At 35.9% G+C, this 27,500-nt stretch overlaps 3 protein-coding genes across 5 annotated transcripts in view; 2 read left to right on the forward strand and 1 right to left on the reverse strand.

The window, feature by feature from the left end:
- Positions 1 to 7,817, reverse strand: part of xylb (xylulokinase homolog (H. influenzae)) — a 31,659-nt gene extending 23,842 nt beyond the window's left edge. Inside the window, 8 exon segments of the mRNA NM_200379.3 lie at positions 1,159 to 1,231; positions 1,794 to 1,859; positions 2,308 to 2,436; positions 2,983 to 3,069; positions 4,466 to 4,546; positions 4,843 to 4,912; positions 5,760 to 5,842; positions 7,729 to 7,817. Coding sequence (NP_956673.2) covers positions 1,159 to 1,231; positions 1,794 to 1,859; positions 2,308 to 2,436; positions 2,983 to 3,069; positions 4,466 to 4,546; positions 4,843 to 4,912; positions 5,760 to 5,842; positions 7,729 to 7,782 — 643 coding nt within the window. The 5' untranslated portion in view covers positions 7,783 to 7,817.
- A 2,926-nt stretch (positions 7,818 to 10,743) lies between these two features.
- On the forward strand, positions 10,744 to 13,145 carry LOC141380781 (uncharacterized). 2 transcript variants are annotated; one of them, XM_087310198.1, is made up of 2 exons: positions 10,744 to 11,039; positions 11,831 to 12,325. In XM_087310198.1, exons 1-2 carry the CDS (start codon positions 10,877 to 10,879, stop codon positions 12,190 to 12,192), a joined length of 525 nt encoding a protein of 174 aa, XP_087166324.1. In that variant the 5' UTR covers positions 10,744 to 10,876; the 3' UTR covers positions 12,193 to 12,325. The 2 variants fall into 2 exon arrangements, with proteins under 2 accessions (XP_087166324.1, XP_087166323.1); XM_087310197.1 differs by having other exon boundaries at positions 10,752 to 11,039; positions 11,828 to 13,145.
- Positions 13,146 to 13,317: 172 nt separating this feature from the next.
- Positions 13,318 to 27,500, forward strand: part of nub1 (negative regulator of ubiquitin-like proteins 1) — a 32,704-nt gene continuing 18,521 nt past the window's right edge. The window contains exons 1-11 of one of the 2 annotated variants that reach the window (XM_087308711.1): positions 13,318 to 13,725; positions 15,505 to 15,672; positions 16,091 to 16,203; positions 16,519 to 16,658; positions 19,109 to 19,276; positions 21,173 to 21,261; positions 21,360 to 21,466; positions 21,632 to 21,818; positions 22,475 to 22,582; positions 25,584 to 25,736; positions 26,253 to 26,399. In XM_087308711.1, the coding sequence (XP_087164837.1) occupies positions 16,547 to 16,658; positions 19,109 to 19,276; positions 21,173 to 21,261; positions 21,360 to 21,466; positions 21,632 to 21,818; positions 22,475 to 22,582; positions 25,584 to 25,736; positions 26,253 to 26,399 (1,071 nt within the window). In that variant the 5' untranslated portion in view covers positions 13,318 to 13,725; positions 15,505 to 15,672; positions 16,091 to 16,203; positions 16,519 to 16,546. The remainder of the gene's footprint in view (positions 13,726 to 15,504; positions 15,673 to 16,090; positions 16,204 to 16,518; positions 16,659 to 19,108; positions 19,277 to 21,172; positions 21,262 to 21,359; positions 21,467 to 21,631; positions 21,819 to 22,474; positions 22,583 to 25,583; positions 25,737 to 26,252; positions 26,400 to 27,500) is intronic. The other variant, NM_001113580.1, reaches the window with a different exon arrangement.

Here is a 27,500-nt window from a genome sequence, read left to right on the forward strand (position 1 = left end):
TAAGAAGAAAAAATATTAGAGGAAATACTGTGAAAAATTCCTTGTCGATTAAGTATCGCTTGAAAAATATTTGAATAAGAATAAACAATTTAATTTAAATACATTTCACAGGAGAGTGAATATATACAGTATATATACAGTGTGTTTGTTATTATTTTGTATAATATTTTATGATATTTATAGAATATATTATTATTACTTTTCTACATTTAATATTATACATATTTATTATAATTTATCATTGTTCTGCATTTCTAAGAATATAATTTATATTAATGTGTGTGTGTGTGTGTGTGTGTGTGTGTGTGTGTGTATACAGTTGAAGTCAGAATAATTAGCCCCCCTGAATTATTAGACCGCTTGTTTATTTTTCCCCCAATTTCTGTTTAACGGAGAGCAGATTTCTCCAACACATTTCTAATCATAACAGTGTTAATAACTCATCTCTAATCACTGATTTATTTTCTCTTTGTCATGATGACAGTAAATAATATTAGACTAGATATTCTTCAAGACACTTCTATACAGCTTAAAGTGACATGTAAAGGCTTCACTAGGGTAATTAGGGTAACTAGGCAGGTTATGGTAATTAGGCAAGTTATTGTGTAATAATGGTTTGTTCTGTAGACTATCGAGAAAATATAGCTTAAAGAGGCTATAATATTGACCTTAACATGGTGTTTAAAAATTAAGAACTACTTTTATTCTAGCCGAAATAACATATATATATATATGTAAATATATTTAGCAAATCAATTAAGCAAATGCAATTATTAATATGATTTATCTATAATTCATCAAACTCATCTGATAGATAAACAACACAACATTCAAATGCTTGGCACATAAAATAAATCAAATCTATCACACCTCTCTATGATAACAATATTGCATTTAGAATTATTGTGATGAAATTATAATTTTTCAATGCACTGAACAGTCTTATTTTTTAAAGTGGTTAATTTGATGTGAGAATGATTTAAAACACAGTGTACTCTTCTGTGTGTGTGTGTGTGTGTGTGTGTGTGTGTGTGTGTGTGTGTGTGTGTGTGTGTGTGTGTGTGTGTGTGTGTGTGTGTGTGTGTGTGTGTGTGTGTGTGTGTGTGTGTGTGTGTGTGTGTGTGTGTGTGTGTGTGTGTGTGTGATAAAGGAAAATACCGTCACTGAAGTCGATTGGAGCAAAGTCGCCCAGAAACAGAGAAGCAGCGAAACTGCTGATCAGGGAAATTCTCTGAAAATCACAACAAATTATTAACTAATGACTAATGCGGGTTATTTCCTACATTAATTACATCAATATAATGTATCATTAATTATAGTAGCATTCATTCATTCATTTTCCTTCAACTTAGTTCCTTATTAATCTCGGGTCGCCACGGCAGAATGAACCACCAACTTATCCAGCATATGTTTTACACAGTAGATGCCCTTTCAGCCGCAACCCAGTACTGGGAAACATCCATACACACTCATACACTACGGCCAGTTTAGTTCATCAGTTCCCCTATAGCGCATGTGTTTGGACTGTGGGGGAAACCGGAGCACCCGCACGAAACCCATGCCAACACAGGGAGAACATGCAAACTCCACACAGACAATGACAACTGACCCAGCTGGGGCTTGAATCAGCAACCTTCTTGCTATGAGGTGATAGTGCTAACCACTGAGGCACCGTGCTGTCCAAATCATAGTAACAAAGTAACAATAATTCGAAATAAACACTAATAATATTAATTATAATAAAGCTTTAAAGAGCATTTTATTGATCAGATTTGATTGATTATTGATTTTACCTCCGTCTCACTGAACTCCTTCGGCTTCAAGCGATAAATCTTCGCAATCTGATTTCCAGTGAAGCGCTGTTGAACATATAACCACACAACAGTCTAAATCTACACCAATGAAGCCGTGCATTTATTTATTTACTTACTAATATATGAACACAGATACTGATTAGACAGTCGACGTACACAATATCCACATACAAGAGACAAAATAGCAATAATAAACAGTTTCCATGAAAAAAATACAAATAAAGAAAAAATAAACAAAATAAAGGTGATGAAAATGAACTTGAGAGTAAAATTAATGATCAATTACAGCAGGTGTAAATTAAAGTTAGTGGAAAGAGATATAATTCTACTTGATTTCTTTTTTCAGATGATGAAATGGCTTTTAAATAATGTCTAAACTCCTTAAAAAACAGGAAAGTATGGTTTCCTACTGCCAAATTTACATATGTGGATATAGAATTTGCAAAAACAACAACAACATGCGTTTATTTGTGGATAATTGAGTGTGAAACACCTCATAAGCTCGTGATCCAGTGATGTCTGCGAGGCTCTGAGCGCCCCCTACTGACGCCTCCAGAGACACACACTCATCTGCTGTGCTGGAGTCCATCCACACGGGACTGTCCTGCAGCGCAAAACACCCCTAAACACACAGAGTTAAACACAACACATTCAAATTGTTCTGTCATCATTCACTCGCTGTTTTCAAACCTGTTAGACGTAAATGAAGATCTACTAAAGCCTGCTGGGAAAAACAGCCCTTGATTTCTATTGTATCTTTGGTTCCTGCTATGGATGTTGATAGCCATGTTTACACTTTAATGCAAATTCTGCAATGTCGGATAAAGAATTGTTATTGAAAACGCAATGAGAGGCACAAATTTGGAAAAAGCACAAATAAAAAAACCTGATGTAGGATAAACTTCTTCTCTGATGAGAAAAACTGTGATGATTCTGTTCTCTTCCTTCCTCATAGGATGGACACGCTGCTTTATTCACTAATCCATTATGCATATTACAGTTTCCTCATATATCCAGTTTGCATCTCACAGCTACAAAGTTTGTAAAGGCTGTTTTTCCTCTGACATTCTTCTGAATATGCTGTTTCATTGCTGAGGTGAAGGATTATCCATAAACCCTCAGCATACAGATGAAGACCTGCTGCTTAATAAGTGGATTCCTCGCTTACCTGGAGGAGATGGTGTAAACGCTGCTGTGGGTTCAGACGCTTCAGGGTTTGTCTTGCGCCGCTCCTCCAGAAAACACTGCCATGTTGCTGAAACGGATTAAACACATCAGTACAGGTGTATATTTATATATGATATACACTCAGCGGCCACTTTATTAGGTACACCTTACTAGTACCGGGTTGGACTTCTTTTCATATTGTCATAATAGCATCACACAGTTGCTGCAGATTTGTCTGCTGCACATCCATGATGCCAATCTCCCGTTCCACCACATCCCAAAGCTGCTCTATTGGATTGAGCTCTGGTGACTGTGGAGGCCATTTGAGTACAGTGAACTCATCGTCATGTTCATCAGTCTGAGATGATTGAGCTTTATGACATGCTGCGTTATCCTGCTGGAAGTAGCCATCAGAAGATGGAGACACTGTGCTCATAAAGGGATGGACATGGTCAGCAGCAATACTCAGGTAGGCTGTGGCGTTGATGCTCAATTGGTACTAATGGACCCAAAGAAAATCTCCCCCACACCATTACACCACCACCACCAGCCTGAACCGCTGATACAAGGCAGGATGATCCATGCTTTCATGCTGTGAGCCGAGCATCCGAATGTGTCAGCAGAAATGGAGACTCATCAGAGCAGCAACGTTTCTCCAATCTTCTATTGTCCAGTTTTGGTGAGTCTGTGTGAATTGTAGCCTCAGTTTCCTGTTCTTAGCTGACAGGAGCGGCACCCGGTGTGCTCTTCTGCTGCTGTAGCCCATCCGCCTCAAGGTTGGACGTGTTGTGTGTTCAGAGATGCTCTTCTGCAGAGCTCGGTTGTAGCGAGTGCTTATTTGAGTTACTGTTGCCTTTCTATCAGCTGGAACCAGTCTGGCCATTCTCCTCTGACCTCTGACCTCATCCACAAGGCATTTGCGCCCACAGAACTGCCGCTCACTGGATATTTCCTCTTTGTCGGAGCATTCTCTGTAAACCCTAGAGATGGTTGTGCGTGAAAATCCCAGTAGATCAGCAGTTTCTGAAATACTCAGAGCAGCCCGTCTGGCAGCAGCAACCATGCCACGTTCAAAGTCTCTTAAATCCCCTTTCTTCCTCATTCTGATGCTCGCTTTGAACTGCAGCAGATCCTCTTGACCATGTCTACATGCCTAAATGCAGTGAGCTGCTGCTATGTGATTGGCTGATTAGAAAATTGCATTAACGAGCAGTTGGTGTACCTAATAAAGTGGCCGGTGAGTGTATAACAGATGCCCATATATAATTTTCCCCATTATATTCGTCTTCTGGAGAAAGTCTGATTTGCTTTAGTTTGGCTGGAATAATGAAATGAAAACAGCATGTGACCTCATAAATATTCATAGACAGTTCCCAGAATCCTTCACATTACTTCCAGAAAATTCTCAATCAAAAAAAAAAATCCCGTAATCTGAGACAAGCGAACTGTATATTATAATGTTTAAATATTAATAAATGCATCACCTGTCCACTGCCGGAGACGGCCTTCACTCTTGAGAAATCAAAGCCAGAGTCTCTCATCCTCTCCAGCAGCACATCGAGAGCCTGACACACACACACACACACACACACACACACACACACACACACACACACACACACACACACACACACACACACACACACACACACACACACACACACACACACACACACACACACACACACACACACACACACACACACACACACACACACACACGCATTTTCTCAAATATATGCATGCATGTGTGTATTTATATTGACATTTTAAATATACACAGCACACACACACATATATATTGTCAAAACAAACTTTTATTTGGATGTGATTTATTATATAATGCTGAGAGCTGCTTTACCTTCACCCACATGAGCACCGGAGACGTCACCGTCAGCTTATCCTCATGAATATGAACTCCTCCATGAGTCCTAAAAACAGTCACATTTCATTAGTGAGTATCATTTTACATGTATTTATAGATTCATTTTAAACATGTTTAAAAATTTTATACAATGATACAGACATGAATCGTCTCTGCCCACCCTATTAAACAAATTAGTAAAAGGAAAAAAATAATTCAATAAATAATTAAACAACCAAATCATTAACAATATTAACAGCGAAACAAAAACAGAAACAAAAAGAAAAATAATAATTATAAATATAATACACACATATACATATACATATATATATATATATATATATATCTGCAGCTTCATTCTGTCAGATTGAGGATTATTATCATTAGATTTGATTTATTATTTCTCTTGTACAGATCTTTTAATGAATTAAATTCAATATTAATTATAAAAAATATTAATATATTTAACAATATGGTATTAAATTATATTTTTTGGAATGTATTGAAAAGTTAAATAAAACATATATATATATATGTGTGTGTGTGTGTGTGTGTGTGTTTGTGTGTGTATATATATATATATATATATATATATATATATATATATATATATATATATATATATATATACACACACAAACACACACACACACACACACACACATATATATATATATGTTTTATTTAACTTTTCAATACATTCCAAAAAATATAATTTAATACCATATTGTTAAATTATTGTTAAATATATTTACTAAATAGAATAACAATTTAATATATTAATATTTTTTATAATTAATATTGAATTTAATTAATTAAAAGATCTGTACAAGAGAAATAATAAATTAAATCTAATAATAATAATCCTCAATCTGACAGAATGAACCTGCAGATGGATTGTGATGTGGTACCTGAACTCTGGCAGCTCGCTGTCGAACTGAACGCTGCTCTGATGAATCACCTCCAGATTTCCATCAATGGCCACAACTTTCAGCTAGAAAAACAACCGAAACACATTTAAATGCAGAGACGCGTTTTCTGTTCACATTCATATGCATGCATTTAGTAGACAGATTAATGCTGTTCTGGTGTAATAGTTCTTTCTATGTGTTTAAAATTAATCTTATTTTATTAATCTATGTAAATGTTCAAAGAAAAACAAAAAGTTTACTCGTATATTTAAGTTAATGTTTTGTTTTCTTGTAATTTTTATTAGTCTATAATTTTAACAAATATTTTTGCTATTTTAGTACATCAACTTTAACTAAAAGAAGAACAATAATAACAATAACAATAACAATGATAATAATATTAGTAATAATAATAATAATAATAATAATAATAATAAATTATAAAAACTATCCATAGGCATTATTTTAATAAAATACAATAAATTTAATGCTGTTTTTATTAAACAATTTTCTTCATTATTACTATTACATATTTATTAATTTGTTCAGGTATACATTTGAGTATTTTTTGTGAAATAAAGCCAGCTATATAATCATATTTATTAAATGCATTCTTTTTTAAAAATTGCTTTCATGTCTATACAGTTTTAATTAATATTTTAGTTATTTTACATCAATGCCGGCAGCTAGCTCTCTGCAACTCTCACATGGTCGCCCACTGAAGCTAAGCAGGGCTGCGCCCGGTCAGTACCTGGATGGGAGACCACTTGGGAAAGCTAGGTTGCTGCCGGAAGTGGTGTTAGTGAGGCCAGCAGGGGGTGCCCAACCTGCGGTCTGTGTGGGTCCTAATGCCCCAGTATAGTGATGGGGACTCTATACTGCTCAGTGAGCGCCGTCTTTCGGATGAGACGTTAAACCGAGGTCCCGACTCTCTGTGGTCGTTAAAAATCCCAGGATGTCCTTCGAAAAAGAGTAGGGGTTTAACCCCGGCATCCTGGCCAAATCTGCCCACTGGCCTCTGTCCATCATGGCCTCCTAACCATCCCCATATCATGATTGGCATATCATCACTCTGTCTCCTCTCCACCAATCAGCTGGTGTGTGGTGTGCGGTCTGGCGCAAAATGGCTGCCGTCGCGTCATCCAGGTGGATGCTGCACACTGGTGGTGGATGAGGAGATTCCCCCCCATTGTGTAAAGCGCTTTGAGTGCCCAGAAAAGCGCTATATAAATGTAACGAATTATTATTATTATTATTATAACATTAACTAAAAGAAAATTATTATTATTATTATTAATAATAATAATAATAATAATAATAATAATAATAATATTTCCTAGGTAGATAAATAAAATAAAAGTAGGGTTTTGTCTTTTAAAAGATTTCTTCATTATTACTATTAAAAACAATAACACTTTTAGTTTTATGATTTTAATGAACAGATTCCTCTATACATTTGGATCATTCTTGTAAACTAATCCCAGCTTTATGATCATATTTACCACACAAATTCAGTTAATAATTTTACTTTCAGCTCATATTTTAACACTTAAATCAACACAAATATTGAACCGATTATTCAAGATTACAGGAGAACAAAGCTGACCTATAAGCAAATATTGATCCACCATTAATCCTAATATTAATGTCCTGTTTCCACACAGCGGCAAATATTATGCATTTTAACTTCTTAAGTGACCTGTAACACCATTAAATTTACAGCAACACAAGTATAAACGGTGTCTTTTGATGTTTTAGGATATGTACCACAGTATTACCATGGTGTTTGTTGAGGGACTGTAATGGTAAATACCTCATCATATCATTTATTGACATTATTACTGCTGTTTGTGAGTGACTCGATCATAAACATCGCTCAATCTCTTCTCTAGTTCGTCTTTCATGCAGTATGAACATTCATACGTGTGTTTAAAAGGTTATAATCGTGTATAAATGTAAAAAAAAATACCTGCTGTGTGCTGAAATCAAAGCCCAGAAAACAAGATTCCGCTGCTTCAGCCATTCAGACACAAACATCCCGCCATTCACAGAACACCTTATTAATATTCATGAGATGCTCACCTCTGCTTCCTGAAGCGACGGTCATGTGGTATTGTTAATATTTATAAGCTCTATCTGTACGGGAAATCCATAGGACAAAGCGTCGGCAGACGTCAAGTAGCGTCATTAATATTCATGAGTTCAGTGAATGGGGACGCTTAAAGCGACTGTGCGTTCCCTAAAAATCTGCTTTGGACTTTAACTTGTGGTCCATGTTGTGCAGTTTAATTATTGTCCTACTCTTTAGGATAAACAGCTCAGTTATGTGCACATACTAATCGACATTATGTTTGCAACATATTTTATATTATAATGTAGAAGTGAACTGGACAACGAGAAGATACACATTATTTACACCAATGAGCTGAATGTAAAGTGCAATCAGAATAAAAAGCAGTAATTTATATATATTTTAAATGACAATGAATAACAAATTTTTTTAAAAGATAAAAAAAAACATTTTTAAAATAATTTAAGCATGCAATTTAAAAATGGATTAAAATAATGAAAAAAAAATCTATTATATAATTTATTTAATAATATATAAATATATATTTATTTATTTATATATATATTTATATATATTTTATTTCTATTTTAATTAATTTTAAATAAAAGTAAATGAGTAAAAAATATTAAAATATAATATTAAATATTATATTTTTTCCTATAATATTTTAGACTAATTGACAATATTGACTTTTCACAGAATAAATATTTAAATTTTTTACCAAACAAAAATTATTTGAAGAAAAAGCATCAAAGAAGTTTAAAACGAATTGTAAAATAAGTCAAATAAGTTCAATAAATACAAAATATAATAAAAACAAATAATAATAATTAAAACCTTTTTTATTTATTATGTTAGCCAAAAATAATAATAAATAAAATGCATATAGTTAAAGAATTTTCATTCATACATTTATTTTATTTTCAACTTAGTCCCTTTATTTATCAGAGGACGCCACAGCGCCAACTTATCCAGCAAATGTGCTACGCAGTGGATGCCGTTCCAGCTGCAACCCATCACTGGGAAGCATACACACACACTCATACAGCCAATTTAGTTAATCAATTCCCCTATAGCACATGTGTTTGGACTGTGGGGGAAACCGGAGCACCCGGAGGAAACCCACGCCAACATGGGGAGAACATGCAAACTCCACACAGAAACACCAACTGACCCAGCCGGGACTCAAACCAGCGACCTTCTTGCTGTGAGGCGATCTTGCTACCCACTGTGCCATTTTTTAAATAATAATAATATTAAAATTATAATAATATTAATACTAATAAGAATAAAAAAATAAACTATTAATAAATTAAAACTAGGTCAAATCAACATTTGTTTATTTTTTTCTATTTTAATAAAATTGAATTAAGTTAATGAGTAAAAAACTAAATATTATATATTTTTCATATAATATTTTAGACTAACTGACAGTAATGACTTTTCACAGAATAAATATTTTAATACAATATTTGACCAGTGATTTTAAAACAAAATTATTTGAAGAAAAAGCATCAAATAAGTTTAAAACAAACTATAAAAGATAAAACTCATACACTACGGCCAATTTAGTTAATCTGTGACGCCCTCTGTCTTCATATGAGAAACTTTATTAACATCTTAAGCATTTATTAATGTCTAACATTAATTTAGTTTACATTTATCATACCACCCACGATCTTCTATGCAATGATATTCATATCTCAGTAAAATGATACTGCAATGATATGCTTGTTTTTAATTCATGTAAACTTTGAGGGGATATTCGGAAAGTAGAACTAAGACAGTCTGTAGTTTATTAAATTCTGTATACATAAAACTATAACCATTAATATGGTCTTTGGTAAACACCAATGTAATAATAATAATAATAATAATAATAATAATAACAACAACAACAATAATAACACTAATGACAATAACAACAATACTAATAATAATAATAATAATAATAATAATAATAATAACACTAATGAAAATAAAAACAACTACAATAATAATATTAATAATAATAATAACACTAATGAAAATAAAAACAACAACAATAGCAATAATAATAATAATATAATAATAACCATAATAATAATAATAATAATAATAATAACAATAACAATAACAATAACAATAACAATAACAATAACAATAACAATAATAATAATATTAATAATAATAATAATAATAATAATTACAACAACAATAATAACAATAATAATAATAATAATAATAGTAAATAATAAATAATGATAATAACAACAACAACAACAATAATAATAATAATAACAATAACAATAATAATAATGATAATAATAATAATAATAATAATAATAATAACAACAATAATAATAATAATAGTAATAATAACAATAATAATAATTACAACAACAATGACAACAATAATAATAATAATAATAACCATAATAATAATAATAATAATAATAATAATAATAATAATAATAATAATAACCATAATAATAATAATAATAATAATAATAATAATAACAGTAATAATAATAATAATAATAATTACAACAACAACAAAAATAACAAAAATAATAATAATAATAATTACAACAACAACAAAAATAACAACAATAATAATAATAATAATAGTAATAATAATAACAATAACTCTTTACAATAACATGCAAAATGAAGGAGTTAATGAGTGTTCACCTCACCCACTGCATCAACAACACTGTGCAAACATGATTATATAGATGATTAATGCTGTTATGACATATAAAGCGCACTATTTTAACACTTTTCTCTTTAATGCATTTGATATTTGCACGCTTATTTCATGCACAGCACACGAGTAAGTGACTACACAAACATTTTGCACGTGAATATTCCTTTGTCTTTGTCTTGCAAAACAACCTTCAATTGCCCTCTTTTGTTTGCACTTTGATGCAACTATTGAAGGCAAAGCCCAGAAAGCACACACACAGACACACGTACACACACACACACCTGCACTCACCAGATGATGATCTGGGAATCCTGCACTTTTATGGCGATCCTGCAATAAAACAGCGGTGTGTTGAGGATGTGGCTGTGCTGTTGCTCATTTTTGGGATGTTCAGATGTGCGCACGCTTCACTCTGAGGACCAGAACAGCTTCAGGATGGACGTGGAGCTCCTGAGAGAACAGTACAGCTCCAGCAGAGACACACACCGACGACACACACACGTCGTCTGCTTCAGGAACGGTATGCCTTTATCATTACACTAGTGTAGAAAAACAGAAAACAGGTAATGCTCTCCAAGAGTTCTGGAACGGTTGTGTACAAACACTGCTTTGGTTACATTAATATAATGTTTGTTCACAGTTGAGCTGTTTAATGTTTGTTGTTATTTAGAGTGTGCAGAGATCATTCAAATCAACAGTCGTGATGTGTTTTGTGTATTGATAATAATGGAATGAACAGCAGCTTCACCACACACCAGCTATAGGTGGAGTGGAGAGACAGTGATGGAGCCAACTCAGTGGATGGGGAGGGCATAATAAGTAAGGGCTGATGGAGGGAGTTTGGCCAGGATACCAGGGTTACACCCCTACTCTATACCAGAATAGCCATGAGATTAACAATAACCACAGAGAGTCAGGACCTCGCTTTAACATCTCATCTGAAAGACAGTACTGACAGTATAGAGTCCCCTTCACTATACTGGGGCATTAGGACTCACACGGACCACAGGTTAAGCGCCCCCTGCTGGCCTCACTAACAACTAGCGACAGAGTACATGTTTTAATAACTGATTATGGTTTATATTATGTTGTGTTTGTCTGTGTTTTGATATGTATTTTCTATAACTCTGTCCTATGCTGCCTGTCTTGACCAGGACTCCCTGATTCTGTCTCTCAATGGGACTTAATTCTTGGTTAAATAAGTAAATAAATAAATCAATGGAGGTGAATGAGAGTGTAAGTCTGGAGCCAAAAATATTCCAAGAGTAAGCTCAATAAGGCTGACCTGCGTCTTACTTCTGTCTCCAGCAGACTGCGGTGACGCGGAGATCAACGGCAGAGGTTTTCTGGATGTGGTTCCTTCAGTCCTGCGGAGCCAGGCTGTGTGTGTTCTGGATGTTCCTCACGAATCGTGTTCTTCAGATCTGGATGTAAAGCGTCCGGCACACTGGACTGGACCATCTGAGCATAGACGGCAGTGTTCGGCTGGAGGATCAGAGTCAGACAGGCTCTCCGAGGACTCGAACCCTCATCTAAAAGGCTCCAGAAAGCTCTCAGCTCCGGTGCTGTTGAGTTCAGATAATCAGCGCTCCAGATATTATCCCTTCCCTCAGAAGAAGAGCTTGAGGAAATCAGAGACGGCCCGGAGACTCGGCCTCTACGCTTCATTCTGATTCTGAAACTGTAATCAATTCATAGACTTACAGCACAATGCATATGATTCATTGCAGAATTAGAGGAACATTTCAAGCATTTCACATTTATTAAGCTAGGATTATATTTAACAAATGTATAATTTACAGTGAACAATGCATTATTAGTATAAAGCAGGGGTCACCAATCTCGGTCCTGGAGGGCCGGTGTCCCTGAAGGGTTTCGCTCCAACTTGCCTCAACACACCTGCCTGGGTGTTTCAAGTATACCTAGTAAGAGCTTGATTAGCTTGTTCAGGTGTGTTTGATTAGGGTTGGAGCTAAAATCTGCAAGACACCGGCCCTCCAGGAACAAGTTTGAGGATCCCTGATATAAAGTAATGCTTATAGAACATTTGATTCTTCTACTAATTAATCACTTAATCCTTAGGTGTACTGTTTAGATTGACTTTCCTGTGGTGATGTTGATGCTGTTTTTCCTTCATTGACTTCCATTATAATCACATTTATTGACTCTAAAGCCATGACAGCAGATACTCATGCATTCTTGATTGTTTCTGGTTTTCTCTCTTGTGAATAGGTAAAATGTGCAATTTTAGTAGTTTTTTGTAACAAGCTGAAAACAAAAGCATGGTGTTAATGCGATAGTTGATGGTGTTGGTTGATATTCTGTGTAAAGAAAACACAGATGCACTTAAAATTATGTGTATATTGTTATTTACTGATATGCCTTTACATCAAATCACTAAATGCTCATTTGCACAGTTTGCACAATCACTAACGTTACTTTACAGATCAACAACATATCAGATGCTTACTTCTGTAAATAAACCAATTTTGGTTTCTTTCTTTTTTAAAATGTTTAATTTAAAACGTTACTTTTGTCATTATTTGTGAAAGTTACTAGATTTTCTCATTGAAAATGTTTATATTAATAGTTACAGCACTTTTTCTGAGTAAATAAAGCAAACACAGTCGGTCTTTGTGACTTGTATTGATATATGAACGTAATATTTCTCGATACTAATATAATGTTGAATAATAATGTAAAATTTCAAATATTAAAAAGATCACAGTTCATCCCGTCCAGCAGAAGGTGCTAAAATCAAACTTTTAATAAAGCTTTCACGACTAGCGAAAGCGGAAGTGACGCGAAATCCGGAAAAAAACAATAACAACATCACGTGTAGTCTCGACGGTGAAACGAACTCTTAATATCAACTGTAGACTGTATATTATATAGTATCTAATTTCTTATTTACAGCACACTCATACCTTAGCAAACACACGATAGGAGTCGTGTGACCTGTCAGAGTGTGTGTTATTCGGAGTTTGCTAATAAGCGCGCGCTGAGCGGTGATTCAGGGGTTTTCCACTGAACTGTGAGCAGTTTCTCTTTCAGTTCAGTTTTCTTCAGTTGTTCTGGGGGTTTTAGGGATGGAGGAACAGCACCTACAGGCTCGACTGATCGCTTTACTCCGACAGGACAAAATACAGCTGTGGCTGGAGCCTTACAGGAGCCTCAGAGACCCGGCAGACCGACTGAAGATCCAGGTGAAGCGGACAAACAGCTCCAGAACGCGCGCTCTTGTCATTCAAGTCTTAATTAAGCCACAGCTTCCTGTGTGTTTTATATTCATTTCAACATACTTTCAGGCCAAAATAAAGCTAAAGCATAATTCTCTTGAACGGCTTTTTTATGCTACTTTTACTTTTCATATAGAAAGATTAAAATACGCTATTATAACAGACAGTGGTGATTTTGGGGAAAATACTTTGACAAACCCTGGGCACATTGAGTCCCCTTGGGTTATTTTGGTTTTGGTTTTGCTCCATTGACTTCCATTATAATCACATCATTTGATTGTAAAGCCATGACAGCATATAATCATGCATTCTTGATTAATGCTGGTTTTCTCTGTTGGGAGTTTTTTCTCTGTTTTTTACTGTTGATCATCAGTTGCAGTGCAAAAAAAAAGTTTCTGGCTTCAATATGGAGTATAGTGACCCTAATAGCAATCATATTTCCATCTGTTTCAAGCTATGAATATTTGAAATTGCATATCAACAGAACAAAACCGAGATGTGAGCACTTGCAATTAATTTACTTCACCCGCAGCTGTTTTACAGTCATTTATATTCCTCATGCCCATGACAGCTACAATTCACCAATGTTTTCATCTGTCTTTTAGGGGTTTAGTCATTGGTGATGACGTTAAATCTAAATGCACCCCTGAGCTGTCAGAACACAGTAAACACAGTGAGTGTATTTCTGCACACACACTATAATCTGCTGTTTTACTCCACTGAACTCCTGAAGTCAGAAACTCTTCAGCACAGCACTAAATCTAAAGGGTTAATGCTGCACACTGATGATCAACATTAAAAATGACACAATGTCCCTCTTCCCAACAGGAAAAACCAGCAACAATTAAGAATGCATGATTGGGTAACACTTTACAATAAGGTTCATTAGTTAATGCATTTACTAACATGAACTAATCATGAACAACACATGTACAGCATTTATTAATAATAATTGAACATTTACTAATGCATTATGAACACTTAAGTCCATGCTTGTTAACGTTAGTTAATGCACCATGAGTTAACATGAACTAACAATGAACTACTGTATTTTCATTAATTGTTAATTGTTTCATTATTGTTCACTGTTTGTTCACGTTAGTAAATGCATTAATTAACATTAACTAATGAACCTTATTGTAAAGTGTGACCCATGATTGTATGCTGTTATGGCTTTACAGTCAATAAATGTGATTATAATTGGAAAAAACAGCACCAACATCACCAAAGGGGAGTATATTTGGACAGAAGGCAAGGGTTAAAGGAGATCTGTTATGCATTTATCCACCCTTCATATATATATATATATATATATAATGAAGGCATAAAGACAGAAAACTTGCAGACAATAATAACAAATGTGCGTCCTGCAGCTGTATCTATAATGTACATTGAGTGCACGTGGTCATGACATGCAAATGTGAGAGCAGAAAAAGTGCACAGCCGCGCACGCATTCAAAGCGATTTCATAATCTTGCATATTGTCAGCGGCTTTGTCACATTATAGGACTACACAATATCATTATGTTTTATACACAGTTGCCTAGGTATATCTACAGTTACATCCTTGAAAGACATCCGGAATAAAGACCCTCCCCCTTCAACAAAAATTAAATAAATAAATTTGTATTTACGCAAATTACAGGGGTCGCCCCATTGAGCTTGGAAAATATGAAAATCTGTATTTATTCCCTTTTTTTTAACCCTTTAAACTAAACAGTGTAATATTCTCAATCATATGTTCAGGAACTGGCGGAAAAGTATGCATCAGTCATCCAGTTTCCAGTGGAGGAAGTGACATCAGCTCTGGAGAGCATCAGAACAGACACCAGCCAGAAAGATGAAGGAAATAAAGAGTTTAAGCAGACGGCAGTGGCTACACTGGTGCTCCATCTGCCCAAAGAAGAAGGAGAGGTGATGGACACATTCATGAACACACTGCCACACACATTAAATACATAATTATTCATTAACTAAATCTGTGTCGGGGCCAAGCAGTGGCGCAGTAGGTAGGTGGTTCTCCGGGTGCTCCGGTTTCCCCCACAGTTCAAAGACATGCGGTACAGTTGAATTGGGTAGGCTAAATTGTCCGTAGTGTACGAGTGTGTGTGTGTGAATGTGTGTGTGGATGTTTCCCAGTGATGGGTTGCGGCTGGAAGGGCATCTGCTGCGTAAAAACTTGCTGGATAAGTTGCTGGTTCATTCCGCTGTGGCGATCCCAGATTAATAAAGGGACTAAGCCGACAAGAAAATAAATGAATGAATGTCTGAATCTATGTCTGTTTTCTCTTGTCTTCATTATCTAAATCTATTTCTGTTTTTGTTTTTTAAGACAAAGATTAAGAAGGTTAAGTTTAAAACCAAACTGGACATCACCACACAAGAGCTGAAGACACAGTGAGTCAAATCAGCATTGCCTTTATATTATTTTTCTATGACTTCTATGTTAAGCTGCTTTTAACTGATTAAAGTTGAAAGATTATTTTATAACTTAGGAATTTAATTGCCGGACTCAACACTACTTAATGTCCCTACAAATCTCAACACGTGAGCAATTGAAATCAAATGTTCTAAAGAAATGTTATATATTCAGAACGGTTGAATTTATCTACAGTGTTTAAGGCAAGGGCATTATATATAATAGTAATTAAATTACCTAAAAATGAACACATAACACATCATTTTAATTATGGTAGCGAGTTAAAGTCAATACACACCAAAACTGAGAATAATTAAAATTCTGCTGTAAACAGCCAATAGTGATCAATTCAGTTTAATAACCGTGTAAATGTTGATTTGTTTGTGTTTAATTATAAATCTGTTCTGCTTTTTAAGGATAAGTCAGGAGTTTGGATTCACATACTTCGATCTGATTTTGTGTGGAAAAATACTGTCTGCAGGTAAATATCAAGTCCATTTGAATTTTATTCTCATTCTGTACATTTAAGGTTATACAGTAGAACTAAATGTTGCATATTGCAGTGCAGCACACTAATTACACAAATATAAACATAATAAAAATAAAACATAGCAAAGAACTTAAAAGTATAAACATATATACAGTTAAAGTCAGAATTATTAGCCCCACCTTTGAGTTTTTTTTTTCTTCTGTTTTAAATATTTCCCAAATGATGTTTAACAGAGCAAGAAAATGTTCACAGTGTGTCTGATAATATTTGTTCTTCTGGAGAAAGTCGGATTTGTTTTATTTCAGCTAGAATAAAAGCAGTTGTCAATTTATTTAAATTATTTTTCTTCTAAATGATTAAGCTATTTTTTTTCAATATTCTACAGAACAGACCATCACTATACAATAACTTGCCTAATTACCCTAACCTGCCTAGTTACCCTAATTACCCTAGTGAAGCCTTTACATGTCACTTTAAGCTGTATAGAAGTGTCTTGAAGAATATCTAGTCTAATATTATTTACTGTCATCATGACAAAGAGAAAATAAATCAGTTATTAGAGATGAGTTATTAACACTGTTATGTGCAGAAATGTGTTCAAAAAAATCTGCTCTCTGTTAAACAAAACAGGGAAATAAATAAACAGGGGGCTAATAATTCTGAATTCAACTGTATATCAGGCACTATACTTATACTGTAAGTTAACGGCTGTACATGAGATTTGCGCAAATACTGGACACAAGACAAACAACATACAAACATGATTGTCATGAAGTAATTATAAATTTGTCATGGACAGTTTTCTGATCCATTTTTCAGTGGAATAAACTGTCATTAAACGGTCATTACTCTGTCATTTTTAACCATGTCAGTAATATTTAAAAACAAATTCAGCTTGTAACTGCACTGTAATTAAGGTAAAAAAAAGTATTAATGATGCTGTTATAAAACTCATGACTAGGCCCATCACGGAATTCCGCATATTTACCGGAGATTTTCCGCAGAATTCCGCAGATTTATGCAGATTTTTAATTCTGTATTATTAATTCTGTTTATTTGCTTGAGTAAATGTGTAAATCTGAATTTATTTAGTTTTTATTCAGTAATTTATTACTTTTTATTTAATATATTACGGTTTAAGTTATGATACTCCGCTGGATACTCCAAAAACAATTCCGCAGAAATTCGCAGATTTTTACCAAAATTCTCAGCAGAAACAGCAAAAAACGTCCGCAGAAGTTGTTATAACAACAAACAATGTCACCTTTGCATATAAAATGACATAATATATAAGGGTGTCACGATCCTCCAAATCCTCGATTCGATTACATTTTCGATTCTGAAGGCACAATTCGATTTTCGATTATGAATAATTAATTAATTAATGACCAATTAATTATTTGTAGGCTACCGTTTAAACTACCTGACCTGCGTGGTCTTTGTTTTACCCATAAACAAATCATACAGTAAATGAATAAAGGCAAGATACACACATAATCACCACCTGTCAATCACTTTTCTGCGGGACTCGTGAATAGGCAGTGATCTGTGTCGTTACAATGGCGTCGGTAAAAAAGGTGCACAACCAACAGGAACCAGCCAACAGTATCTGAGATGTTCGCTAAAATGACTAAGTACAAGTGAGTGAAAGATTGAAGCAGTCCTCTGACTGCCTGGACCTGCTGTCTGGAGCGCATGGCTGTGTGTGTGTCTGTGTCTGTGTGGTCACGTGATGTGCATTTTCAGAGGTAGAGAGGAAGGAGGGCTGCTCAGAAATGCTACACGCCACTGTGGATGTCAAATCGTTGTCGTTCTAAAATGCCATTTAAAAACAAAGACAGTGTAAACAGGGCCTGAGTGTGTACTTTTCGCGAGCAGATTTGCAACGGGGGCGGGCGGAGGATCGCGATGCTGGTGTTGTCTATCGGACGAACCGTACGTAATACGTACATAGCAGAGCTTGCAAAACTGTGTTTTTTTTTTGTCGACCACACGAACGTTGTCAACATAACTCACTGGAAATCCAAAATGCTTCCACACCGGCGACTTCATTGAAAGAGGAGAGGGTTTAAGCTCTGTCGATGGGTCTTCTGCAGTTCAACAAGCACTTCAACAAGCCTGTTTTTTCTCCGCTTGGCAAGCCAAGCTGACGTGACATGGGGTCGTGGCAGCATCAACGATTCTAATTTTTGATTCGATAATCCAAATGAGCATAAATATAGATCGATTTCGATTAAAAATCGAAATCGTGACACCCCTAATAATATAGCAAATTACACTTAATAACAATTGTAACAAGCATGCATAAAATCTCACTCAAATGTCATGATTACCATGAAAGGTTTAATGACAGTCTTATGAACACTCCAAGTGATTTATTCGTTGATTCATTCATATTTCGGCTTACCTATGTAATAACACATGCTCCTGTGTTTCTCAAGAGCGAAGGCTTGATGAGCAGAAAGTGAAGAACAACAGTAAGATCATGGTGATGAAAACGGCTCCTCTAGATGAAAAGGCTGAAATGAAGAAAGAAGAGGAAAAGACGCGCAGACAGGATGAAGAGCTTCAGAAAACACATAGGGGCTTCCAGATCCTGTCTGAGAGAGGTCAACATGACACATTGAGGAACTCATATATGCATTTTAGTCCACATTTGTAAATAACAACAATATTTTTATATGATTTTTAAAGAATAAGGCTAGAATATAAAGAATATGGTTTCTAATAGAAAAGGAATTATTTTCTTTTTATAATATAGCTTAGATTTTTTTGTGGGGAATATGATGCATATTTTATTTAATTAGAGTACAGCTCATTCAGTATTTCACATTATGATTCATCTGATTCTTATACAATGATTACTTTTTTGTTAGAATATCACATTTAAATCTTACAGAATTTGACTTATTTTGTCAACACAGTTTGTCCCCATAATACTCATTAATTGTTAATAACCTTTATACTTTTTATTTTTTGATTACCGCTATTTTACAAACTGCAAACAAGATTTTTTCAATTATTTGACCTGCTTCTTAAAATTGCAGTATATAGGTTTGACCTTACCAAGATATTGCAGTGCAAATACAAAATATTGGAGGTCAATGACTACACACATATGCAGGTTGCAAAGACACGCACACTTTAAGCTGTTCAGCTAATGTTTACGTTTGTAATATTTATATTATCTGCAAATTAAAAAACACCTCATGTATATTTTAATGACTCTAAAGATGTAACCTGCTTACCTAATGCTAACCTTTGTAATGTTTAGATTATCTGCTAATTAATAGTTACCTCATGTGGAACTCTGAATCTGTGCTCCACTTTGGAGGCAGGTTTTGTCCTCCAGATGTCACATTGCGTCTGCATACTGTACAATGTGACAGCTTTCATGATTAAATGATTAGCTAAACAGAGATCAAAACAAAGACAGACCAATTATATTTCTGCAGCCCGGGTTGCCTTGGTGGAAAACAGTGCATTTCATTCATTCAGTCAGGAAGGCTGTCAAAGTGTGCGTCTGTGACTGGAATGCGACCTCCAGTGGACTGTAGCAGACTTTGAAATGAGACGCAGACTCAGATTTCCACATGAGGTTATTAATTAGTAAATAATTTAAATATTACGAGCGCAAATATTAGGTGAGCAGGTCACATTGTAACCCTGTATCTTAACAACACGCTACGTGTTGAGATGCGCACTGATGAGCAGTTTGGCTGTTTGCACCAGACGAAACACGACAGAAATGTAAATACAGCCATTCAGAAGCACAGAATAGTGCACACACTGCACTCCAGCACAATGGTAAGCTTTATAATAATAATTCCTAACATTTATATAGCACTTTTCTGGACACTCAAAGCACTTTACACATTGGGGGGAATCTTCTCATCCAGCACCAGTGTGCAGCATCCACCAGGAAGACGCAACGACAGCCATATTACACCAGACCACACACCAGCTGAATGGTGTGATGAAGCCAATTATGATATGGGGATGGTTAGGAGGCCATGATGGACAGAGATGCCAAATTTGGCCAGGATGCCGGGGTTAAACCCCTTCTCTTTTTCGAAGGACATCCTGTGATTTTTAATGAGCACAGAGAGTCAGGACCTCGGTTTAACGTCTCATCCGAAAGACGGCGCTCACTGAGCAGTATAGAGTCCCCATCAATATACTGTGGCGTTAATTTCAGGTGTTGGCTAGAACAAAAACTTCTTTCAATATGGAAAATATTGCTTATACCTTATCACGTGTCATTGCTTTTATTTAGAACACAATTTAAATCAGCCTTTAGGCTCAAAAGTCAGGCATGCACCTGTTGATGTTGTTAATCGGGCAACCTGCGCTTGCCTGTTTTAAACCAGAGTGCAATACCTAGTTCAACCACTGGGTGTCAAACTTACATACTGCACTTTTAAATATCTGCACACGATACGATATTTTATACTTTAGAAAAGTCAGAAACATCCATACAGAACTTTTAATGCTTTCTCCATCAGATGGGAGTGAAGATCCGTCCACCACACCATTCTTAGAGATCGCAGATCAGAAAGGAAATCCACTCCAGATCCCAGACGAGGAGAGGAAGGTGACTCCTGAGATCTGCACAGCACTCAGTTTATGTCCTGATGATTTTACCAAGACCGCAGCTACTCATATTAATCTCTGCTATCTGTCATTGATCAGGCTCTGATTCTGGCCATGGGTTTTCATGAGAGAGGTCGAGCTCTGATGAAGAAGAGGGATCACAGTGCTGCTCTTTCTTACCTGCTGCGCGCCAATGAACAGTTCAAGTATGACTTTAGAAATACTGCTTCATAAATAATAATTGAAAAAATATTAAACCTCCTGTTCACCTTGATTTGACTTGTAAATGCATGAAAAAGGGCAGTCATGGTGTATTATGCAAGTGTTACCATGTCATCAATAAGTCTCTGGTTTGTGTTTGTGATCTGCAGGAAGTGCAACTCTGCGATTCTGCACACGGTGGACAATTATGCGGTGCTGCAGCTGGACGTGGTGTGGTGTTACCAGGCTCTGGAGCAGATGGAGTGTCTGGATGATGCCCAAGAGAGGTTGGAGGAAGCAGAGCGGTGTTTCCAGAAGTGTTACGGAGAAAAGCAAAGCCGCCTGCAACAGATCAAGGTAACACATACTACAAGTTCCTCAAATATTCTCACAGTCTAACAAACAAACAGTCTAAACGTCATAAAGACATTACTAGGGCTGTAACAAACATCTTGGCTAAGGACATGATGCCATTTAGTATAGTGGATAGAGTGGGCTTTAGGAAAATGATGTCAGTCATTGACCCCCAATTTGAGCTTCCTGATTGAAAATATTATAACGCACAACTATACCTGCACTTTATGGTGAACTTAGGGACAGGGTGGAGGAGAAACTAAAATCAGTGTCGTATTTTTGTCTTAATACTGGCTGAAGGAGTTTGTTGTTTATATGAATAATCAGCCTAAAAGTCTAAAAGTTTTGTTTATTTGATAGTTTATGTCACACTTCTTGTTTGTAAGGGCTAAACACAAATAAAAAGCTAACAATAAAATTTTTGTACTGTTTTTATTTTCAAAAAGTTATAAGAGCCTGGAGGCAGGCATGTGCACAGATAGGGCTCAACCTGTCTCATGGATAAAAAGTGCCCCTCAAATAAGTGAAAGTGGCCCCCGGTCTTCATTTTGCGATAAACCAATTACACCCCCCCCCATCTTTCTTCAGTTTGCGAATAACCCCAATAATCAATAGCAGCAGTGTTGAGTGTTTACTTTGTCTGTGATTCTGGCTCTCAGGGACACACCGGAGGAGAAGAAGTGCTGTTTCTGAGGCTCCATCTACTGCAGACCGTGCTGATGTTCGTCAAAGGCAACGAGAACCAGGCACTTGACAAACTCAGAGACGTAAATATCCTAATTTTTAAATTTCGCACTGATGGATTCATCATAAAAACAACGGCTGCACAATATGTGGTTTCAGCTTCGATATCACAATGTGATCATTCACAGTAGTCACATCACAGAATATGCAATTATAATTAATCATTTGCATGTGTTTTGAAGCCTGTGACTGTATGAGGATTTTAAAAGCATTCAGGTATGAGAAATTGTACTGTTTGTAACATAAATCAATTAATTTTATTGAATTAATTATAAAAAAAAATAGTATGCAGTATTATTTTACATTTTATTATTCAATAAGATTTTTCCAATATCGTGCAGTCATAATAAAAACAATTGATATATTTATTTGTGCTTACAGCAGTCAAAAGGGACATACTGTGCCCCTTTTTTACACTATGTAAAGTAAGTATGCATGATGTGAATCATACATAAAATGTAATAAATTACAAGCAAATAGGAAAATAAGCAAAAATAAAAGTGAAGTAAACAGTATTTTATGGTTTGCAGGGCAGTCAAATAGTATTCAGATACAGAATGTGAAAAATCACATGTAAAATAACACTGCAAATGTCTTTACTGTATAAATAATTTAATAAAATTACTCTTTAGTAAAGTTGCAAATGGTACAATTTCTTGTGCCCGAGTACCCTAAACTCTATCAGGTCTTAAACATGCAAATGAAAAACTTTCACTTCATTATGGTTCAGCTCTGCAATAACTACACAATTGTGCATGTGCACATTGGAAAAATTGTTGTTGTTTTTTTATTTGCTGGTTTTATATTTCACAAATTCTGAATTTCTCCTTAATAATAGTATTGTTTACAAATTTTAAATAGTGAAATCATATTATCAGCCAATCACTTTTAAAATACAACATTGTTCACAGTCAATTAAATAGTGCAAGTGCTGTTTTGAAGTAATACTTACATACCTATTTTAAACACAATATTCAATGTATTGTGGTAAACAATATAAATTTAGTTGTCACTGTGTGTGCAAATATGAAAACAACTTAACCTCAATTTTTATATGCCTATAGCAAGACACATATTTACAATACCGCAACAACAAAATACTGACAAAAACAATGACGAAGCATTTCAACAGTGCTCAAGATCACATAAATAAGCAGTAGAGCGAATGAATGTCAGATAAAAACATTGTATAGTCAGTTAAATAGTGCTAGTGTTGTATTGAAGTCATATTTACATGTAATTTCAAACAGTATTATATGTAGTGTGGTAAACAATATAATATATAAACAATATAAATAGTTGTCACTGTAAAAAAAAATGAACGAATGTGCGAATATAATACCAATGTTAACGTTACCTCAATATAAAATAGCAAGACAAATATACTTACGATACCGCAACAGCAAAATACTGACATAAACAATAAACACAGCATTTTAACAGGTATTAAAAACACACATAGAAGCATTAAAACAAATTAAGTCAGTGAAATAATGTGGTGAAATACAGTTAATGTATTTACTCACGTATTTGATTTCCTCAATAAATTCTCATTTTCTGTTCGCAGTCGCGTAATATAATCCTTTCGTGAAGGCTGTGGAAATGAGTATTGGACGGATTCCAATATTCCACGGATGGAAGACAATTCCTGATTATTGTTGTATAAAATTACCAAACCATCGTCTTGATAAAATAATAACAACACAACTGAGCTTGCCGCCATTACACTTGAAGCCTCTTCTTCATCTACTCTAACGCACTTTCGGTCGTTCACCTGCTGCTCTCACTGGCACCGCCTGTGCTTGTGGAGGAAATCATTCTCAAAGAAATGCTTATACTGTGCCCTAAAACTATATATTCTTTTTATGAATGCTTTTGAGTATGTGAAAGATAAATAGAGTAATCATGAGATTTAAATACAGCATTTTAATGATTTTTATGCACTTGATTAGCTTGTCTGCTAATTTAGGCTGTCATGATGATGCACACAAATTATTTAATAGACTCTTATCAAATTTCCTAGCATACTTAATTCATCTTTTTGGCAAAGCAGTGGTGCAGTAGGTAGTGCTGTCGCCTCACAGCAAGAAGGTCGCTGGTTCGAACCTTGGCTCAGATGGTGTGTCTGTGTGGAGTTTGCATGTTCTCCCTGCGTTTGCGTGGGTTTCCTCCGGGTGCTCCGGTTTCCCCCACAGTCCAAAGACATGCAGCAAGTGAATTGGGTAGGCTAAATTGTCTGTAGTGTATGAGTGTATGAGGGTGACAGGCCCAGACGATAAGCCGGCCAGAATGTGTAAAAAAATTCGTCATCATATGGACAAGTCTAAATGGAGGACTTATTCCAAAGAGCCGACCCCGCAACCTACGGGACTAAGGCCAAAGAAGAAGAAGAAGACTTAATTCATCTTTTTATTGGAAATTAATTGCAATGACAAGCTTGTTTTTTTTAGATTTAATATTAAAAAAAGGATTAACTGAGATAAATGGATCATTTCAGGTGCATAGTCTTTTTTTTTTTTTGGTTGTTTATTTTTGTAGGTAGTTATTTTACATTAAAATAAAACTGAATTAGTAATCAATTAAAAACTTACTGATATATTAAAATAAAGAAATAAACAATTGGGGAAAATAAACAACAACTAGCTACAATAAATAATAATAAATAAATGTTGTCATGGCAATGAATGAAAAAAAGTTCTACTGTATTTACTAAATATAAATATGAAATGAATTCAAACAATAACAAAATGACTAAAACATAAATTAACATCAAAGAAAAGTGAAAAATAAAACATTGAAGTAAACAAAAACTAAGCACAAATACTACATGCACACTAAAACTAAATATTAATAAATTGTTCTTACTTTCTCTCTTTTCAAAGACTGCACAATCTTGACCAGCAGAAATCAACCCTAGTCTCTTTTTCTAGAAGGATTTCTGCACGTTAGACTATTGTGAACTTGTGTCTTGTTTATATAAATCTGAAAATAAAGAAAGATGACGAGTGTTTCTCTGTGCGTCAGGTGGAGCATCTGTACAGTCAGCTTAATCTAGACCCACAGAAGCTCCAGCAGCTCCAGGATAAGGGTTTCTCTGAGCAGGAGGCTCGTCTAGGTCTGAGAGCCTGCAGAGGAGACGTTTCTGAAGCAGAAAATCTCATCTCACAGAGAAAGAAGGTGGAGATCCAACCACACACTAACTGTATACTCTATACATGTGTGCACTATTCTACGCCATATTTATAGTAGAAACAGGATACTATTCAGACTGAAGACTTCAGGTGCTTAGAGGAGGGGGAGGAGCTATTGAGCTCTAAGCAGAAGGGGAGGAGCTATTGGGTATTGAACTCTTACACTACACAGTTGAGTGTGTAAATCAGGGGTCACCAAACTTGTTCCTGGAGGGCCGGTGTCCTGTAGGTTTTAGCTCCAACCCTAATCAAACACACCTGAACAAGCTAATCAAGCTCTTACTTGTTATACTTGAAACATCCAGGCAGGTGTGTTGAGGCGAGTTGGAGCTAAACCCTGCAGGGACACCGGCCCTCCAGGACCGAGATTGGTGACCCCTGGTGTAAGTGAATAAGTGCATAGTGTATAGTATATCATTTGGGATGCAACTACACAATCACTGAGTACTGCAGAACTAGTGCAGAACTGACCCTGTGTGTGTAATTGCTTCTGTGTGATCAGGAGAAGCAGGTGTTGAAGCTGAAAGAGCAGGATAAGAGGAGGCGGCGCCTACAGGACATCAACACTCTGGTGGAGCTGGGCTTCGAGAGGAGAGACGCACAGAGAGCCCTGCATCAGGCCAGAGGAGACGTGGACAAGGCCTACGGGGTCAGGGGAACACACACACACACACACACACACACACACACACACACACACACACACACACACACACACACACACACACACACTACAGCAATGAAATCTACCATGAAGATGCATACTCTTAATGTGCACATATGCACAATCACCGGCCACTTTATTAGGTACACCTGTCCAACTGCTCGTTAACCAAATGTCTAATCAGCCAATCACATGGCAGCAGCTCAATGCATGTCGGCACGTAGACATGGTCAAGACGATCTGCTGCAGTTCAAGCGAGCATCAGAATGGGGAAGAAAGGGGATTTAAGAGACTTTGAATGTGGCATGGTTGTTGCTGCCAGACGGGCTGCTCTGAGTATTTCAGAAACTGCTGATCTACTGGGATTTTCACGCACAACCATCTCTAGGCTTTACAGAGAATGCTCCGACAAAGAGGAAATATCCAGTGAGCGGCAGTTCTGTGGGCGCAAATGCCTTGTTGATGAGGCCAGAGGTCAGAGGAGAATGGCCAGACTGGTTCCAGCTGATAGAAAGGCAACAGTAACTCAAATAAGCACTCGCTACAACTGAGCTCTGCAGAAGAGCATCTCTGAACACACAACACGTCCAACCTTGAGGCGGATGGGCTACAGCAGCAGAAGAGCACACCGGGTGCTGCTCCTGTCAGCTAAGAACAGGAAACTGAGGCTACAATTCACACAGACTCACCAAAACTGGACAATAGAAGATTGGAGAAACGTTGCTGCTCTGATGAGTCTCCATTTCTGCTGACACATTCGGATGCTCGGCTCACAATTTGGCCTCAACAACATGAAAGCATGGATCATCCTGCCTTGTATCAGCGGTTCAGGCTGGTGGTGGTGGTGTAATGGTGTGGGGGAGATTTTCTTTGGGTCCATTAGTACCAATTGAGCATCAACGCCACAGCCTACCTGAGTATTGCTGCTGACCATGTCCATCCCTTTATGAGCACAGTGTCTCCATCTTCTGATGGCTACTTCCAGCAGGATAACGCAGCATGTCATAAAGCTCAATCATCTCAGACTGGTTTCTTGAACATGACGATGAGTTCACTGTACTCAAAAGGCCTCCACAGTCACCAGAG

Source organism: Danio rerio, chromosome 24 (genome assembly GCF_052040795.2).
Source record: "Danio rerio strain M-AB ecotype USA chromosome 24, GRCz13ab, whole genome shotgun sequence".
NCBI classification, from domain to species: Eukaryota; Metazoa; Chordata; class Actinopteri; order Cypriniformes; family Danionidae; genus Danio; species Danio rerio.

Bases quoted from the DNA above. Each gene is read 5' to 3' on its own strand.
- LOC141380781 (XM_087310197.1), top strand. From the start codon at position 10,877: ATGTGGCTGTGCTGTTGCTCATTTTTGGGATGTTCAGATGTGCGCACG. The intron at 11,040-11,827 runs GTATGCCTTTAT...TTCTGTCTCCAG, and splicing joins CGTCGTCTGCTTCAGGAACG to CAGACTGCGGTGACGCGGAG.